At 43.1% G+C, this 18,093-nt stretch overlaps 1 protein-coding gene across 1 annotated transcript in view; it reads left to right on the top strand.

Moving 5' to 3' along the window:
- SLC18A2 (solute carrier family 18 (vesicular monoamine transporter), member 2) overlaps positions 1-16,305 on the top strand; it is a gene marked incomplete at its 5' end in the record, with an annotated part of 17,079 nt that extends 774 nt beyond the window's left edge. Inside the window, 11 exons of the mRNA XM_010136041.1 lie at positions 2,197-2,289; positions 2,735-2,824; positions 2,932-2,975; positions 3,051-3,111; positions 8,196-8,291; positions 11,708-11,786; positions 12,022-12,073; positions 12,526-12,589; positions 13,689-13,808; positions 14,358-14,491; positions 16,201-16,305. Coding sequence (XP_010134343.1) covers positions 2,197-2,289; positions 2,735-2,824; positions 2,932-2,975; positions 3,051-3,111; positions 8,196-8,291; positions 11,708-11,786; positions 12,022-12,073; positions 12,526-12,589; positions 13,689-13,808; positions 14,358-14,491; positions 16,201-16,305 — 938 coding nt within the window. The remainder of the gene's footprint in view (positions 1-2,196; positions 2,290-2,734; positions 2,825-2,931; positions 2,976-3,050; positions 3,112-8,195; positions 8,292-11,707; positions 11,787-12,021; positions 12,074-12,525; positions 12,590-13,688; positions 13,809-14,357; positions 14,492-16,200) is intronic.
- Between the last annotated feature and the right edge of the window lie 1,788 nt (positions 16,306-18,093).

The following is an 18,093-nucleotide window of genomic DNA, read 5'->3' as shown; positions in this document are numbered from 1 at the left end:
ATAACAATTTGGCTTGTGAGGGGAGGTGAAGAGAGCTTTTTATCAATAATGTGTCTTTTGGCTTCCTCAGGAAAATGGCCCCTTCCAAGCTGAACTGATCTATAAGCAGGTTTCAAATACACTCCATAGAAACTTAACAAGAACTTGGCAGCCAGATTCTTCCTAGGTTCCTTTTGCAGGGGTTTTGCTCCAGCCCACATCTGGGCAGTGCTGCTTGGGGCAGCTGGGGAGATTTTGGACATTCAAACTGGGAGCAGGAAGCACCTTGTGCTTAATGAGTTTGAAACTGTGCAGCAAGCACTAGTTAAGCAGAGAGATTACAGCCTGGGTGAGTAGTGGGAATAGTGGGGACATGGCTAAGGTAGTAGGCAGGGGCTGGTATGAGGAGCCAGGGGTGGAGAAGGCAAAAAGAAGCAGGAGGGCTAAAGACAAGAAAAATCCATCTTTTCTCCTTGTACCAATTAAGTTTACAAGTCAAGCTTTCAAAGGGAAGATATGCCAGAACCAAAATTATTGTTCAGCTTTAACGTAGTCCCTATGCAAGTGTGCACCTTGAGACGTGAGTCTTAGACCAACATGCAATTTTTTTTCTCCTAGACAACATAAAAAATAGAGCAGAAAAGGCCCAAAGACTGTCTAGCCCACCCCCTTCCTGAAGGCAGGGTCAGCTTTGTATCTCTCATTCCTCATGCACACTTGACAGGCATGTTAGAAGCCTCCAGAAATGCCCTTGGCATCTAGCTTTGTGCTTAAGTACCTTTACTGTCAGGATGTTTTTTCTGATGTCTCATCTAAAGCCTTCTCTACTGTCATGTAAACCCTTTTCTGCTTCCCATTCTTGAGACAACATGAAGAACCGTTTCTTTATCTCTGTGAGTTTTCTTCAGATTGCAAGGCTACTATCACATCTCACATCATTTTTCTCCTCTCCGGTTTTAAATTGAGAGTCCTGAAGTTGTCCCTGAGAGATATTTTTCTAAGCCTTTTCTCACCCTCATTGCTCTTCTCTGCATAGTGTCCAGTTGCCCCCAGCTTTCTTCCTGCGCTGCATCAAAACCAGACCCAGCACCCAGAAGAAGCTCTGACTCCTTACCAGAGCCAGTGGCAGTGAGAGTCACTTCTCGTATCTCACAGACAAAGGAAGTTTTCTGTAGTATTGCTGTGAATCAATCTTTTACCCCCTCGCACTTGTGCGTGTAATTATTCCTACCTAAGCGTAGAACTCTATGTTTTCTTCTTTGTATTGCCTCTTATTTTTCTCCAGGATATTTCTCTAAGTCTCACAAATGCATTGTGAATTCTGATACGATTCTCTAACTTGCTCTTCAACTGTTCATGCAAAAATTTTGATCCACAATTTTCTCAGCATATTCACCTGCACAGGACCCCTGCTCTTTTGGTACACATGATGGATGTTATTAAATTAATGATCAATCATGCAATATTTTGTTATCTTTTTCTGGCTCACTTTGTAGCTGTGCACTCTATTTACTGAGTCCTACTTAAACCTTGATTTGAAAGCAGAATTGTTAATTTCTGTGAGGGCTCTTCTGCAGCCTTTACCTCTATGGTGTCTGAATGCTTTACAGAAAACACAAATAAATTGGGCTTCATGTTTCCTTCTGTAAAATGAAGGCTCATCATCGAATGCAGAAGTGAAGCATGTGAAGAAAAAGGTCAAAAGAATCCTTTAACTCTGGATGCTGAACTCATTTCAAAGTAATCAGCTTTGCATAGTATCTCATGCCCAGAGCGCAGTGAGCACTGACCGCAGTTACAGCTGGAAATGGTCACCAGACCTTTGTGTCCGGTGCCCAGAGTATAAACAACAGAGGGTGAATAACTGTCAAAAGCTTTGTTCCACCCAGCTGAAAAGCATCATCTAAAATCTCTGTGAAAAAGTCAGGGACAAAAAAATCTAGCAAATGAGGTCATCATTAAATTACCTGAGTAATACTGTATAATAGAACATGGTCTTAGAGACCATCTACATTTGCCAAACCTCTTTTTTGTTTCAAGGTGAATGTGGAGGGTGTATATACATGTAAATATATGTGTTTATATATAGATACCTGCTGTCCTGTCTGTATAAGGTTTAACAGAGCTGGCAAACGATGACATAAACTAGAGTACACAGCTGGCTAATTTTGTGTTGTGCTTTGTTAAAATTTTTAAATTTTTTTATTATTATTTTAGGGATGGGCATGCTCGCCAGTGTATATACAGATGATGAAGAGAGAGGCAACGCAATGGGAATTGCGCTCGGAGGCCTTGCTATGGGAGTATTAGGTCAGTGAGATGGAGGTTCTGCTGGCGAGGGAAACCACCCCCAGCCTTCCCCAAAGCATGTACTTGTGATCCACGAAATCAGCAGAAGAGCCTCATCGAGTACAATGTTATCGTGCTGTCTCCAGATCATGTTCATGGTGCATGTTGAGGATAGGTTTTTTTCCCCACAGAAGCACAATTCTTAGGTGGATACATACGGCAGGCAATAATCTCTGAGATATTTGGGTTTTGTTTACGTGGAAGAGTATTTTGGGGAGTGAAGAGTATAGTTGTTGTCATGCTCGATGAGCTTTGTGGATAGTTTTGGGTTTGGTTTTTTTTTTTTTCACATTGATCTTTTTGGTGACTGAGTGCCGATAGCAGGATGCCCAAATGCTTGCAGAGGATGATTGTGCAGAGTCAGAGACGTGGCTTCACCACTGTGCCCTCTCTTTCTCCCTGGCAGTGGGCCCGCCTTTTGGGAGCATCATGTATGAGTTTGTGGGGAAGAGTTCTCCTTTCCTGGTGCTGGCAGCACTAGCTCTGTTGGATGGAGGTCAGTAAATACGCAGAGTCAATGTCACCACGTAGCACATCACTTTCCTGCTACTACCACCTAACCCCCTCTTGAAGAAACGTTACAGAATTGATTTCTTTCCACAGCTGTTCAATTATTTGTTCTGCAGCCAACCAGACCACAAGCAGAAGTAAGTATTAATGTAAAACATTCAAGGCAGTAGGTGATACTTTGCCTCTCCTAATCCTAAGCTTTTGTTTCACAGAGTCAGAAGGGGACAGCGTTACTGACACTTATGAAGGACCCATATATCCTTATTGCAGCAGGTTTGTTTTATTTTCTTTAAACCAACCGTTTGTGTTACACTGGAATGCCTCAGGCTGAGCTGGTTTAACATTTCATTTGCTGATTTCACTTATATAAAGCTCAAAGAATCCGTAGGTAATACAGGATCAATATACCAGTGAAAAGAGAATAGGCAGAAATTCTGAAATGTAGGTGTCTTTGCAGCTGAGGGGACATTAATGACTTGCAGTTGCTTGCCAAGGCAATGAGATGTGGCCATGAAACTTTCTATGAGGCGAGTGAATAGGGCCAGGTTTTTGGAGGGAGGAACTGTCAGCACATCACAGGCAGGTATAGGGAATAACACTGAACTTTGTTTCCATTTGAAGGAGGAGTGAGTTTGGTCTCTAGAGCACGGATTATATTTCAGGAGAGGTCTGGGTTGAATGGTGAATGGCATTTGGTATTACAGGGATCATTTTTCTAATGAGTCTTCCTGTCTCAAGGGAAGTCTCCCTTTTTGTGTTGCGTTTTGTGGAATGTTTATTCTGAAGTCTGTAATTAATCCTGGGCCCTTCTAATGTTCATAAAATATCTGAAAAGAGACCGTAATTTTTACAGTTTTGTTCCTTAATCCTAACCTTTTTGTCCAGAAAGCAATTCTGCCAGGCAGTTTTGGGGATTGTTGTTTCTTGGTGGTGTTAAGAAACGATCATTAGCCTAACTCTTTAACTAGACACTTGCCCAAGCCGTGACTAAAGTTACATGAACACTTATGCTTGAGAAATTCTTGGAGCATTAAAGGTCTCTTCAGAGAATAAGAATATTTGAGGGAAAAGGTTAGCAAAAACAGTACCCGTCATAAGAGATCAGATCTATCATTCATCTAATTAAAACCTTCTCTCCTACAGTGCTTACAGGAGGTCCTGCAAGGTGAGGTTCATCTAGCATAAAGTAGATTTTTTTGAAGAATAATGTCATCCCTGCCAAGGTCTAATTAGTGACAGGACTTGGTTTAAACCACAAAATACGGCCAGGGGAGTGATTTCAAAGAGCACTTTTCTTGCTTAAGACTTAGCTGCTCAAGCCAAACTAGTCTTAGGCCAGGAAGAGAAAAGGTACCAAAGACCACGGATCCCACTGTTCTGACCACATCCCAGGTCTGCTAAGAGCAGGGTTGGACTTTGTTCTCATTTTCTAACACATTTGCACGACATCCGATTTCTGCAGCTGCTCTCTTCTCTCAAGCTGTTTCAGCTGATGTTTTGGGGGTCTCCAAAGCAGGGCTGCACGAACAGTCTCAGGGCAGCAAAGCAGTGAAAAGATTCAGGGCTGACTAGTCTGGAATCAGGACAGTGTGTGTTAAAGAGACTTTGCCTTTACTGCCCTGCTCTTTGTCTCTTGCTTCCCTGCACTTGCCTGCAGGCACTGCCAGTGCCTCCTGTTTCCTCTCCTGTCTTCAATCCACAGCAGCTGGGCACGACCAGAGGAAGGGAAAGGAAGGAGGACAGAAACATAAAGACCCTCTCTGTTCTGATCCCTCCTGCTCTTGCCAGCTGCTCTGGGTGACCTGTGCTGCTCCCACCAGGCATCATCAGTGCCCAGGATCTGAGAAACTGCCTCCTGTGGGTTTCCAGCAGGGTTAGTTACAGCACCCAGGGTCTCCGCCTCCCGGGACAGAGACTGTCCAGCACTTTGTCAGTGTGGAGGATGCTGATGTTCTCTAACCTCAGCCTCTTCTTCTCGTGCTTTATTTCCCTTGCAGACCAAACTTCATTTTTTTTTCAGAGATGAATGCCAAATACCAAGTAGAAATTCAGCCTTTTTGTGACGTACCAGCACATATCAGTCCAAATGCAGGTTTCTTTGTTGAAAAGTTAGTGGGGAAGTTGTTGCTTTTTACAATGAAAAGGGTCTGACAGTTGCTCTGTCTTATCCCAAGGAGTTTAGTATTTTCCTTGCTCTGTTTTCTAAGATGGGAACTTCTGATTCTGATACTAATGGGGAATGGTGGGTAAGCGCTGGTTGGGCTGGCAGAGTTAGCTCCACGCTCTGACACCTTGAGGCAAACGGTCAAGGCATCATGTCACAGTTCTCCATGTCAAAGCCACAACAATGGCTTCTGCTTCACAAGGATGATGTGGGTGTAAAAAGTCCCACGCTGTGTGCAATGCTCAGATGCAATGATTAGAGAGGAGAAGGTTAAAAGTCCTGTTGGGTTTGCACTGCTTGGGGAGATGAGAGGTTTTGCATGGCTGTTAAGGCGGTTAACTACCTCATTAAAAATTGACTGTGTCTGTAGTGGGCCGACTTCTTAACCATGAGGGAAAACCAGGGATGTTTTAGGCATGCTGCAAATGGACAAGCAGTTTCAGTGGGTTTTGCACTCTTGATTTAGGTCCCCTAACTTCATGGTGTAAACTCAGATTCAATCTCCTGAGCGTGTGTCACGCACTTGAGTCATAATTGTTTGTATTCTCAAGGTACAAGCAGTTTCTAATCGGTTTCGCTTACCTATAGCACAGTATCACTCCTTAACACAGGTTGTCTTGAACTCAAGCATGGTGCTCCTCTCTCTTATTTCCGGAAGTGTGACTTTTTCCCTTAATAACCCATGTTGCCTGTCAGTTAATAACCGAGACTGTCACAGTAGACAGGAGAGCTGTGCTCTCATTCACTCGCTGTACATCCCTACGGCCAGTCCTGCTGCCTTCTCGTCTTTGGTGCCAGCAGTAGCTTTTGCAGGATGCGCTGTGGCCATTCCTGTTGAACACCCAGCAGTCACGATGGGGAGGTCACAAAGGTGTGGGCATCAGAGGGACAGGACCAGACGATATGGCAATCTCACATCAAAACCTCTGCAGGTAAAAGGAGATACGAGCAAACCTGACTTTGCCTCCTACGTGGAATGTGTCAGAGGTGATGCCTTAAAGTCAGTGCTGTCAGTACTCACCGGCCCAGAAAAAGAAATGTTACTGGCATTTTTCACCACTGCTGGCAGGAGCTCAGTGAAGGAAGTCAATGGCATTGTCACAGCTAGACCTCACTGGCAGGGCTTAAAGAACCCTCAGGTGCTACTGGGTGACAAAGTTGCGTTGACAGAGAAGTTAGTTTAATTATCACATCCAAAAACCAGAGTTGAGAGAGATGTCATCTTGGGCACATGGGTTCCTGAGAAGGTATGTGACAGCTTTTCACTGGGTACCTGCTTTTTTACAGAAAAATACCAGTGATGTCTCTTGCCCTCTACCAAAAGCGGAGCGGATTTGCAGCTGTGGTGTTGGGATCTGGCTGGAAAGTTGCAATTTTCACACCTTCTGGTCAACATAGGATGTTTAATCTAATTTAAAGAAGAAACAATGTAGGATTTGTGTCTTTGAGATATTGCCCTCTAAAAGAGGTGAGGTCCATGCAAGACAGAGGAAAAAATATTTTATCATCTTTTGGGGAAGCTTTGCTAAGGTAGCACAGTCTCTATTGGATTTCGTCCTGAGTTTGCAGAGTACCAGCTCAGGCTCTCACTTTTGTTTTGGGGCATCCTCAAGATCTGAAGTACCTCTGTCACCATGTGCCTGACCACTAAGCTCTGGTGATACTTCCTGATCTGATGAGAAATAGATGCATCACACATGTGCATTCACACCTGTTTCTCTTCTCTTTATGAAGTTTAGGAGTAGAATACGACCTTTGCTGTGTAAGCCATCTCTGTCAGAATGGCCCTGAACTTTGTGTGGCCTGAGATGTTCTTTCAGCAACAAGGGAGCTGCTCGAGCGTGGCTGATTTGGGGTCGGAAGAGGGCAGCCCTGAGGTGTTTAGCTGAGGCTCCTTACAGACACTGCACTAGTGGGAGCTTGCAGCAGAGTGGAAAGGTTTGCTTTAGATCTAACCTATAGTCTGAAGGGTAAAGCAGTGCTGAACTGTTGCTCCTTGCCCCGGGAAGGGAGTGAGCCAGCTAGCCTGGAAGTTCATTTTAGGAATTGTGGATACACAGTCTAATATATTCTGACAGGTTTGAGCACAGAATGACATCAGTGCTCATTTAGTTTTGAATGGTATGATGAGGAACATGTTCCAGGAGAAATAATATTTCTCCGACCTAAGACAAATTAAGCTTTTTCACCATAAAATTTTACTTAAAAAAACATACCAACCCAAACCTGTAATGGCTTATAATATTTCCCCAAATTTCAGATATTATAAATATTAGGAAGAAAAGTGGGAATGCATGCTTGAGGTTGTCACTTGTAATGACTTTGAAAGTCATTTTGCAAGGGATTAGCAGAGGCCACATGTCCCCTTGCCCTGCATTAGGCTTTCACTGCCTAGTAAGTGGAAATGCATCTTGAATCCAAAGAAATACCACGGGGTTTAATAATCCCTGCACGAAAGCTGAAGTGCACTACTGAGGATATATGAACATGACAAATGCACTGGAGTCTGGATCTGCAGGCGGTGGCATAGGGCAGAGCTCAGCCAGCGGGCAAGACTGAATCAGCACTTCCACCGCTTGTTATCCTTTGCGTCTGGGTGACTAAAGGTCCAAAAATTCAAAAGATATTCGGAAGCATTTGAAGATCATCGGGCTGGGCAAGCTCAGCTGACCCCTGCTTTGCTGCATGGACTTACTGGCTGCTGGCTACAGGATCTCTACAGGAAATTGCCTTTTGTAGAGGATAGACATCTCCTGTTGTCTCATGGTATTTTTAGGATCAGGACCTCCACATCTCATTGTAGTCATTCTCAGGTGATGGAGGTATAGGGTCAGCACAATACAGCTCCCACATTGCCCCAGGGGACTAGAAAAAGATCAAAAGATTGTAATTTCAGCTAATCATTCGTACAACCTCAGTCAGACCTCAGGAACCTTCTAAATGTCATCAAGCTCAGTGCAGATGTTCACGTTATGAAAATAGCTTAACCTTTATTGTAGAATTTCTAGGAGAATAAAAACACAGAGAAAGTCAATCTTCAGTGATTTTACATTCTATTTAACAATCAATATTTGATGCATGACAAACAGGTCTGTAAAACCAACGTTTTTCGTTAAAGCATCCATTCTCTGCATGGCTTTTTGTCCATAGTCAAAAGAAATAATTACTACTTTATCTATTCTTCTTTTCCAAGGATCAATCTGCTTTGCAAACATGGGAATTGCTATGCTTGAACCAGCATTACCCATCTGGATGATGGAAACCATGTGTTCGAAAAAATGGCAACTTGGTAAAGTACAGTATATTTTTTTGCATCGGTATACTTTGTCTAATGACTGTCTCAGTTCTGGTCCTGTTGATGATGGTCTCCATAACTGTCAGTGTTGTATCTGCACAATTGCAAGCACCAGTTTGTAAGAAAAACAGATAGTGGATTGATGTGACCACAATAGAGGCTCCAGTAAGGGGCAACGCTCACACTGCGAGGAGAAATAGATGGAGGCAGCCATGGCTCTGTGCTTTTCCTGGCTCTTTTGGGAGCCCCAGCCGTGCGTGTGGTGGTAAGTGTTGGCTGGGGCATCTGGAAGATGCCCGCTGAGCTGCAGAGCCAGGCCAGTGAGGCAAAACAATTTGTCTGGGGTTTACCCTGAGGGAATCCATCCTCAGTTCATAGTTTGAATTGCCAGGATCAGGCGGCCACAGAGATCTGCAGCATGTTTGGTGCAGAGCATGATCATGCCGACAAGTACTCCCTCCTGGACTGCTCCTGGCACCGTGTAGAAGAAGGATGGGCTTAAACTGTAGCCACCAAGGGCATGAGGAGCATTTCCCCTTGAATCTGACAGATTTGACACCCTTTCAGTGGTTACTTAGTCATCCCATTCAACAAAAAGCAATGGGAGAGCCCCAACTTGGACCACTTTACAACCTGTAACAGGGGCACGGTCTTGGGAGACCAGTGTCCACAGGCAAACTGGAAATCTGCCCCATGTATCAGGTTAGACCAGAGAGTAATATCGGGGCAGTTACTTTCTCTTTGAGGAGAACAAGGTAGGGGTGAAAAATGAACTAACTTCCAGAGAGTGTCACTATGCAGGACATTAATGTGAATCATGTTGGGTACAGGGAAGAGTTACTGTTGAAACCACAGCACATATCTGATAATGTTAACAAATGTTCTGTGCTGTGACTTTTCATTAGAGTGTATTTTAATATCAATATATGGCATTTGAAACAAAAGACAAATCCTTCACGAAAACGGTGTGCACCTGGTGTCTGACTCACATCCCTGCTCTCCATTAACGTAGGTGTTCCTGCACCACAGAGAAAGCACAAACCTTAGTCCTAATTAATGCAACTCAGACCTAGGGTGGCCATAGGTAGGATCCTGAACGTGCTGCTGTACTGTTGGACTCGGTGATGGCTGCTAGCCTGTGATACAGCAAAATTAACACACACACCTAGATATTTTCAACCTCGTGAAGCAAAAGAAAGATTGCTTATCTACATCCCTCACTAGAGTTTTGTATCACTGGTGCAATGGAAATGAGATTTACAAATCTTTTAGTTGAATAGAAGTTCCTAGAAGGAAAATATCCATTTTAAATTAAGACTGATTTAACCTCTTGATGATGGAAGTAATTTACTCCATTACACTTGGTCTGACTTGACAGCATTAATTAAAGTTTTTAAGCCTCTTAAATTACATCTTGAACTGCAGGGTTTTAAGCAAATTATTATCTCATGTAATTTGGAGATGCATTTGTTTAAAGCATGATCTGAAGGTTTCCAGAACCTTAATGTTACTAGGCATAAAGCTTATTTAGAAAAACTACGGTTCTGCTTCAGAATGCCACAGCTTACACACCAACCTGCAAGGCGTATTTAACAAGCCTTTGCAGTGGTTTGGTTTGGGTTTTGTTTTTTTTTATGTTACTAGGCATAAAGCTTATTTAGAAAAACTACGGTTCTGCTTCAGAATGCCACAGCTTACACACCAACCTGCAAGGCGTATTTAACAAGCCTTTGCAGTGGTTTGGTTTGGTTTTTTTTTTGGGGGGGTAGGGTGTTGCTTGTTTGGGGTTTTTGTCTGCTATATGTGACTATCTGGAATGAGCGGATAGCTCCAAGCAGGACAAAAGCAGTTGCGGTTACACAGGTGAAAAAGGTTCCCCAGCACCGCAATATTAACCCACAAAGATTCTTATCACAGGATATTGCTGTGCTAAAAATTACCTCTGGATTTTTTCCTTATGAATATCAGAGAGATAGGAAGGAAGATGGATAGGCAGGAAATGAGAAAATCTATGTTGCCTTGGTGAAAGATGGGGAGTGTAAACACTTAAAGGAAATGGTTTGGTTGTGTACTGTAATGTCACGGCTGCTCTCTAACTCTGAATTACCTGATTTAACGGGACAAAATGGAAGGCTTGTGGTGGCGTGTGCTAATTTGTCAGACTTGCCCAGTTTTGTCAGGTTGCCCAGTTTTATTTTTCTTAACAAGACACAAAATTTAACAGGATCAACAGAAAAATACTATTATTTCTTCCAAAACACAGAACCATTCAACACCATTGCACAAGGCTCCAATATTAGGCACAACCACCCTGTTCCTCTGCTTCTCGGATATTTTTCATACCATGTCTTCCCGAAGGCAATCCTTGCGCTTGCACACACCCCCCTCATCCTCCCTGGTGCTCTCCAGGCAGCCGAGGCAATGGCACACCGCGTCCTCCACCAGCGTTTCTTCCTTCGACGCGTCCCCTCTGGCTGGGTCCTGTCCTGACGCCGAGGTGTCAAGGAGAGGATGACTCCTTGCGTTCAGACCGGAATTGGCTTTTCAACTGGAGGTATTTCTGGCCACCGTGCAGCCAGCATCTACTCCAGCTATGGCTGCTGCTGCGGAAACCTCAAGAATAGAAAAAATTGCTGGTCTCAGCAGTATGTTTTTCCAAGTGGATGTGGGGGAGATGTCCAGGTACCCTCCCATGAGGGTCAGAAGGAATTTTCTCTGGCACCCTCTTCTGCAAGTCATTACAGGTAGTTAGGACAGTTAGTTAAACAAAGAACTTTTTTTTTTTAAATTAACTTTTACTGTAAACATATTGGCTAAATAATTTCAAAACCATGATTTTAAGGTTTCTTCATCTCTGCATTATTGATATATACTTGGCTTCGGCCACTGCTTGACCAAGGACCATACTGCAGCATTACAAACTTGCCTTAACTCGAGGTCTCACAGGCTTGGGCGAGGATCGTGCCTTGTGAAGCCACAGCAGCAGTCCCGCTGTCCGCTTCTCCAGGGAGGGATTCACCCACCACTGACCACTCTGGGCTTGCTGCATGTGCTGAGCATATGCTCTATAAACTGTGAAACCAAGAAAGAGTTGCTTTTGACCTCTCCCAAAGCTTATTGTAGATAGATATAAACTTTTTGGTTTGTTCTGCCCCCTCTCTCATACCTGTTCTTGTAGCTGATGCTGAAAAACTCTTTTCAAAGGTGTCGCATCACTCCTACCTTTCATAGATGATGTGCTTAGATTTCATGAGAAGGCTCCAACAAACCGGATATTTGATTCTTTGGGCTGTGCACAAAGACTCCATTAGATGCCTCGAAATCAAAATTGCAGTGTCTGGAATTTATTAGTTTCTTCTAACACTTCACTAAACTCCTGGCTGATAAAACATCTCATTCCTATTTTTCAGGCGTTGCTTTTCTCCCAGCTAGTATCTCTTATCTCATCGGGACTAATCTTTTTGGGATACTCGCACACAAAATGGGAAGGTATGCTTGATTTAAAAACACTAATAATCTTCCAGTCTGCTCGTGTACCATTTCCAGTGTTTCTCAGGGCAGGTTATTGAGAGTGGACGTTATTAAAGTTTGTTCTAGAGGAGTAAAATCGCTTTTTTGAACACGTTGCTACGTTGGTTGTGTTGCTCGGCACTTCAGACGTGATTCTGAAACATTCTGTCATCTCAGTATCACCGCTCTCTGAGTGACCTTTCTTCTTTGATAGGTGGCTTTGTGCTTTGCTTGGGATGCTAATCGTGGGAATAAGTATTTTATGCGTAAGTAGAAGAGCATGTATCTTTCAAACCATCTCAATGTCAGTGTGTTTATCTTCAAATATGTGCTTTCTCGATGAGATTTTGCTCAAGTTTCTCCTTTATGGTACATTATTAAACAACATGTAGTTAAGAGGTTCCAGATCGGTTCTGAGTGCTTTCAAATTTCAATGCTTCAATTATTTTGAAGGAAGTCTGGCTCTGAAAGGAGGAGGATGATCCTTTTCACTTTGAGCTGTCACTCAACAGTTTATTCTTGCTCATAATCGTAAGTGTGTCAGTGGTTTAACGGCACAGTTGTCTGACACAGTAGCCTGGAACAAGGATCAAACTCTAACTTGTGCATCTGTGCCAAGCATGCCATAACTACTCTAAGAATTTATTTTAGAAAAAGAAAACTGACCTCATTACATGTGCAGTGCGACTTAATTAACTGCCTGAGATTTCTTTTCTAGGTACCGTTTGCTAAAAACATCTACGGGCTCATAGCACCAAATTTTGGAGTTGGATTTGCCATAGGTAAGAAAAATCACACTGACTTTTCATAGTCTATTGATTATGTAAAAATGATATAAATGAAGTTACCTGGAAAATTAGTTTTGTGGCCATTCTGATCTGACAGTAGTGAAGCCTGAGCTGTGGCCCAAGTGGCAGCTAGGATTAAAGGAAGGATTAAAGGATGCTGCTCAGGCAGTGTGAACCAGGGTGCTGCTAGGCAAGCTGCAATCTGTCCAGAATTGCCCCACTGACCTAAACAGACGTTTCAATCCATCCACGAACTTATACCTTGTTTTCAGAAATGAAGCCATCCACTGCCCAAACTCCAGACTCTTCTGTTGTGGGAAAGAATTTAAATAGGTGTCTTCATAGGAGAAAAAAAAAACAAAACAGTCCTAAATTTTTGTTCATCAAATAGGCATTCCCGAGCCCACATGGATGTACCCCTTTAGGAATATGTGTGAACTTTGCTGGTGTTGGACCACACGGTCAGGCTGGAGTGGGGACCATGGCTTGGTTTTTAAGCTTGGCTGGTCAGCAAATGTTTTGGGGCATCTTCATGCACGAGGGATATGTGGGTAGGAAAGAAGTCACAGGCACAGCTACAAATCCCCGTACCTCAGCAGTTTTGGCGGCTGTCTTGTGCCGTTTCTTGCTCGCAATGAAAGCGTGCCTCAGAATATTAAAACCACTGTAATTATTTTCATTGACTGGAGGCTAATGCAATCTTGCAGGCCTACAGTGAAATTAACTTCACACAAAACAACTTTCCCTAAAGGAGAGCTACTTGGCTGGTAATGTGAGGTAAGAGCCTTTGCACAGAGAGTTGCTAGAAGTGTTTGATGTGCTTTCAGCTCTCATCTCTCTTGCTCTCTGGGAAGCATCACATGTACACACATCCATGCATGCCCAGGTGTGACCTCAGACACAGTATAGAACGTAAAAAGCATGGATAATACTGTTACTGAAGAATAAGGTAATACAGGTTTTTAACAATTTAAACTTAAGCAGCCCTTTAGTTGCCTTTGTATCCTGTTTTAGCGCATCATTGGCCAAGATATTAAAAGGAAAAAAAAAAAAGCCGATAGTTTTCTGACACGTTTCCCTCCCTCCCAACCAGGAATGGTGGACTCCTCCATGATGCCCATCATGGGCTACCTCGTAGACCTGCGCCATGTATCAGTCTACGGCAGCGTGTACGCAATAGCTGATGTGGCCTTTTGCATGGGCTTCGCCATAGGTAGGTTGAGCCTTTTCCTGTTAAGAAGAGTGGCTGTGTTAATGATGCCAGATGTGAATCTCGGAGGCATTTGCAGGCTTTGTGAGGAGGGGCTCTTATTTTCTACAAGAAAGCAAAGCAGAGGGAATTCTGTTTGGCCCCCGTTCCCCTCCTCTGCTGTGATGCTCTGCTCAGCTTCATTAGCTCGAAGAGGCTTGAAGCGTCAGGCACGGAATGCAAATGGGACAGCCCTAGGAAAGCAGCCTTGGCACATCTACGACCACCACCACAGCTGTGCTCCTAACAGTCTGCGAGGGGAATGACTGCCCACTGCCCCCCCGCCTCCTCGAGTGCAGGATACAGGTGCCCTTAGGAGCATCTCTAATTTCTTCAATCCATGCGGAGTGGGGAGCCAGGAAAGGTTTATGTTATAATCACAAACATGTCTTCACGTTCCTCAAATCAATTTGTAAAGCAGGAGTTTTGTACATAAAATTACTGTTGTTTGAAGCGACTGTTGCAAATTTTGTGTCGAGGCGATCTTCAGAAAAGGGTTTTTATTTCTACAAGGTCCCTCTGCTGGTGGTGCCATTGCAAAGGCCATCGGATTTCCGTGGCTCATGACAATTATAGGGATTGTGGATATCCTCTTCGCTCCCCTGTGCTTTTTCCTTCGGAGTCCACCTGCCAAAGAGGAGAAAATGGTAAGCATATCCTAGTTTCTTTCTTTTGGGTTTGTTTTTCTTTTCAGTGAAATAAGTGATAACTTATTTCTACATTTTTGCCTCTAAATTCCCCTGAACGGGACCAGCACAGTTTATTTCACCCTTGTGCATCATCTTTGGAATGAACTTCTCTTTCTTTTTACATCCAAGATGGATTTCATTAGTTACACGTGACAAAGTCACAAATTTGATTCGCACGAGACAGGGTCCAGCAGACATAATTTGCAACAGCATACGCTGTGGTGGAGTCAGGATAAAAGCTATTTTTGCTTTCCCTGAAGTGCCAGAACTGTATTGACCGATTTTGGTTTATTCCTTTGTGTGCCTCAACCTGGGTTTTCCCCCCCATGCTCCTCTACAGCATATTTTGCATCGTATTTTTTCCTCCTCCTTCTTCCTCTGTACTGATCACCTGCCCTTACAAATTAACGTAGTCTGCAGCAGGTATCTAGGCACAAGCCTCGGAGCAGGTGAATGCGTGGTGATACAGCCCTAAAATTAGGGGCTAAGAAACCAAAGTAAAAAGTCACTGCGATTAACGGTCTTTAACAGACTTTTTCCCCATTAATGTTCATATTTGTGTGAAAAAAATATTGCATGGCCATAGTCTTACTATGCAGCACCACACCTCTGTGAGTTAAGGCCAGAGCCTGCTGCATATGCGGCTCACGCCTTGTACTGGCAGAACAGAAGCTCGAAAAATAAATCTTGCTGGAACAGTGGCGTACCTGAGGCCAGAGCCTTTTTGTTCTGCACATATTTGGTCTGCAGAATCCTAGCGATTCCAGTTAATCCCTTGTCATAACCTTTGCAGACTGCACTGATTTACTTACATTGTTTTACCTTGACTGAGGCTGAGGAACAGAAAGAAAAAAGAAACAAACCTGCTGTTGTTTGCCAGAGATATGAAATTCATCACGTGCTTCCCTGGTCGCTGACACGGTTTCATGTGCAACAGGGTAATGGCTGAAGGGACAGGATCTGCCCACCTCAAGGCACCCTTAAATCCAAAGTGATTCCTATTGCTAAAGGCACTTGTGACATTTATTTCACATTTGAAGAGTCAAAAGGAGGGTCCCTGCTTTGTGCAATTAATTAGAAGCCAGACTTAATCACATTCAATATGAAGCACGATACGCAACTGCTCCGACCGTGGACTCCAATTGTCCTAGGAAAAAATCATCCCAAAGAGTGGCGTTAAGAGTGGGCGTTAAGTCGCAATATTTGGACCACCATTCTCCCCAGAGCCTGGTTATTCTGCTCTGGAGTTCCACAGAAAAGGGTGGGAAAAGAACTGCTCAAGGAGACTCAGCTTGAGGCAGCCGGAATCCTCTTGCTCATTCATCCAGCTTTTAATAGATGGAGCTTAAACACAGAAAAGGTAAAATACTCTAACTAACTGGGGAGCAGGTAGATGTATTTCAATCTAATCTAGTACATGGGCGGAAAGACCGGTTCCAGCAAGGCAAAATAAATTTGCTGGTGGCCTTTAGAGCCAAGGTCACACCTCACACAGACTATGGACTTGATTTCCTCAAATCAAAATCCATTCGGGTTCTGCTTTCAGGGAGAGGTGAATCCCTGAGCGGTGGCTGCAGCAGGACGGCTGTGCTGTGGAGTCGGCCCCAGACCGCGGCAGGATGCGAAGCAGAAATGCTAATAAACGCTCCCACTCTGTTTTCTTTTAGGCAATACTCATGGATCACAACTGTCCTGTGAAAACAAAAATGTACACGCAGAACAACATCCAGTCCTACCCCATAGGTGAAGAAGAATATGAAAGCGATGAATAACCTGAAAAGCCATCTACCATACTCTGGTGTACAAAATGCAGCGTTTCCTGTGAAACATCTCATCCAGAAATAGGTTTTAGTTGTACTGTACATTTACTAGTGAAACGGTCAAAAAACCCAAAGGTGTATTATTCATCGCCCATGGTTACAAGGCAGACTGCTAACCGCCTTATCGGGGAAAAAGCTTTTATAGAGGATTTGTAGAGTGTGGAGCTTTATTTTGTGTATTTAATTTTATTGAATATTACACTATATTTTTTATTAACTGTGTAGTATAAATCTGTATAAACACATGAATTTTAACTGTTTGTTTTTTAAAGTCAACCCACTGACATATGATACTTCATAGTTTGTTCAGAGTCATGAGTTACCGTCAAGAGCAAGGGTCTTACCTAACTGGAAGGAAAAAAGCAAGCAAAGCTCAAAGTAAACCTATTCAGTTTTGACCTTTTGAAATTGTACCTTTGTAAGCGTGTTGAGAGGAGCAGCAGGGGGGAATGCAGAGTGTGGACACTGCTACCACTGTTTTTCATCAGCTTTAGGTCACATCTTATTCAAAGGCACAACTGCTTTGCCCATTTTAAAAATGAGCTCTCCCTGAGGGTAGGGGGAAAGAGCCTTTCATACAGGTCAGTGTATTGCTGTTAGTCAGTACGATGTCATCAAGTGTTAACTAGTTACCCAGCGTGAAGCCCCCAAACACCCACCCCTGGGTAAACAAGTAGGTATGAATGTGCACTGTTCCTTTCCCTTAAAGGGAATAAGAACAGCATGAAGATACTTTTTGTATTTCTGTCTTTTGAATCTTTTGGGTTTAATGCACCACAACTTTATTTTAGATGAATCTTAAGTGAGTGGTTAAGAAAAGCTGCAGAATTAGTCTCAGCGTGTACTGAAAGTAAGCTGATAACTTAGTGCAATCAAAAAGCTATTTTACTTGCATTTGCATCTAGAATTTAAATATATTTTTTAAAAATTAAAGTATCAGCTTTGCTAAAAATAATGAAAAAAAGACCAGTTTGTTGCCAGTCTCTCTCAACATCTGGGGACACAGTCAGACACAAGAAAAGCACTGCATTAGGTGGTCCCTATCAGCACTGAGAAAAATCAGATGTTGAAAGTAAACATTTTAAAACAATCCCAATGTCCTTTTCAACCATGATGTATCTTTTCATTTGTAAAATTAAAATCTTTATGTGCCTTCTTCCAAGTAATTGCAGATGTTTTATGTACTACAGCATAGATACTATGCTTACATATAATTTTGTAAAGCGTATATACCATGGTCAGAAAATATGAGAAATATAGTGGATCAAACTTCAAGTATTGCTTTGTCAATAAATATGCATTCAGACAGCATTAAAATAAAGTTATCATCTGAAAAGTTAATGAGCTATTGTAATAAAAGGAATGTAATTGGGGGGGGGAAAAGAAAAGGAAAGAATCCCCCTCCTTTGCCTTATGCATTGTGCTTTACTGAATAGTAGAGGGGGGAAAGCAACAAGTATTTCAGGTCTGAGGAAGCACTCCTCATTTCTAGCCCATTTGTAACTCAGGACAAACATTTTCCTTCCAGGTCACAGACATGCACAACTTGAGTAATCACAATAACTTCCAAACTTAGTCTGCCATGGGGCTGCTGGTCTGAGATTTAACGTCGGGGAAACAGATAAAGCCAAAATGCGCAGCACCAAGGGACACCCCGTGTGTTCTTTAAACTAGGGTGAAGAATCCGAGAATTCATCGTAAGAGGCTTAAATGGTGCGAAAGGCCAAGCAGTATGTCCTA

Source organism: Buceros rhinoceros, unplaced genomic scaffold, assembly GCF_000710305.1.
Source record: "Buceros rhinoceros silvestris isolate BGI_N320 unplaced genomic scaffold, ASM71030v1 scaffold23805, whole genome shotgun sequence".
NCBI lineage: Eukaryota > Metazoa > Chordata > Aves > Bucerotiformes > Bucerotidae > Buceros > Buceros rhinoceros.
Note: the sequence above shows the minus strand (reverse complement) of the source record. Positions and strands in the feature narration are given on the sequence as shown.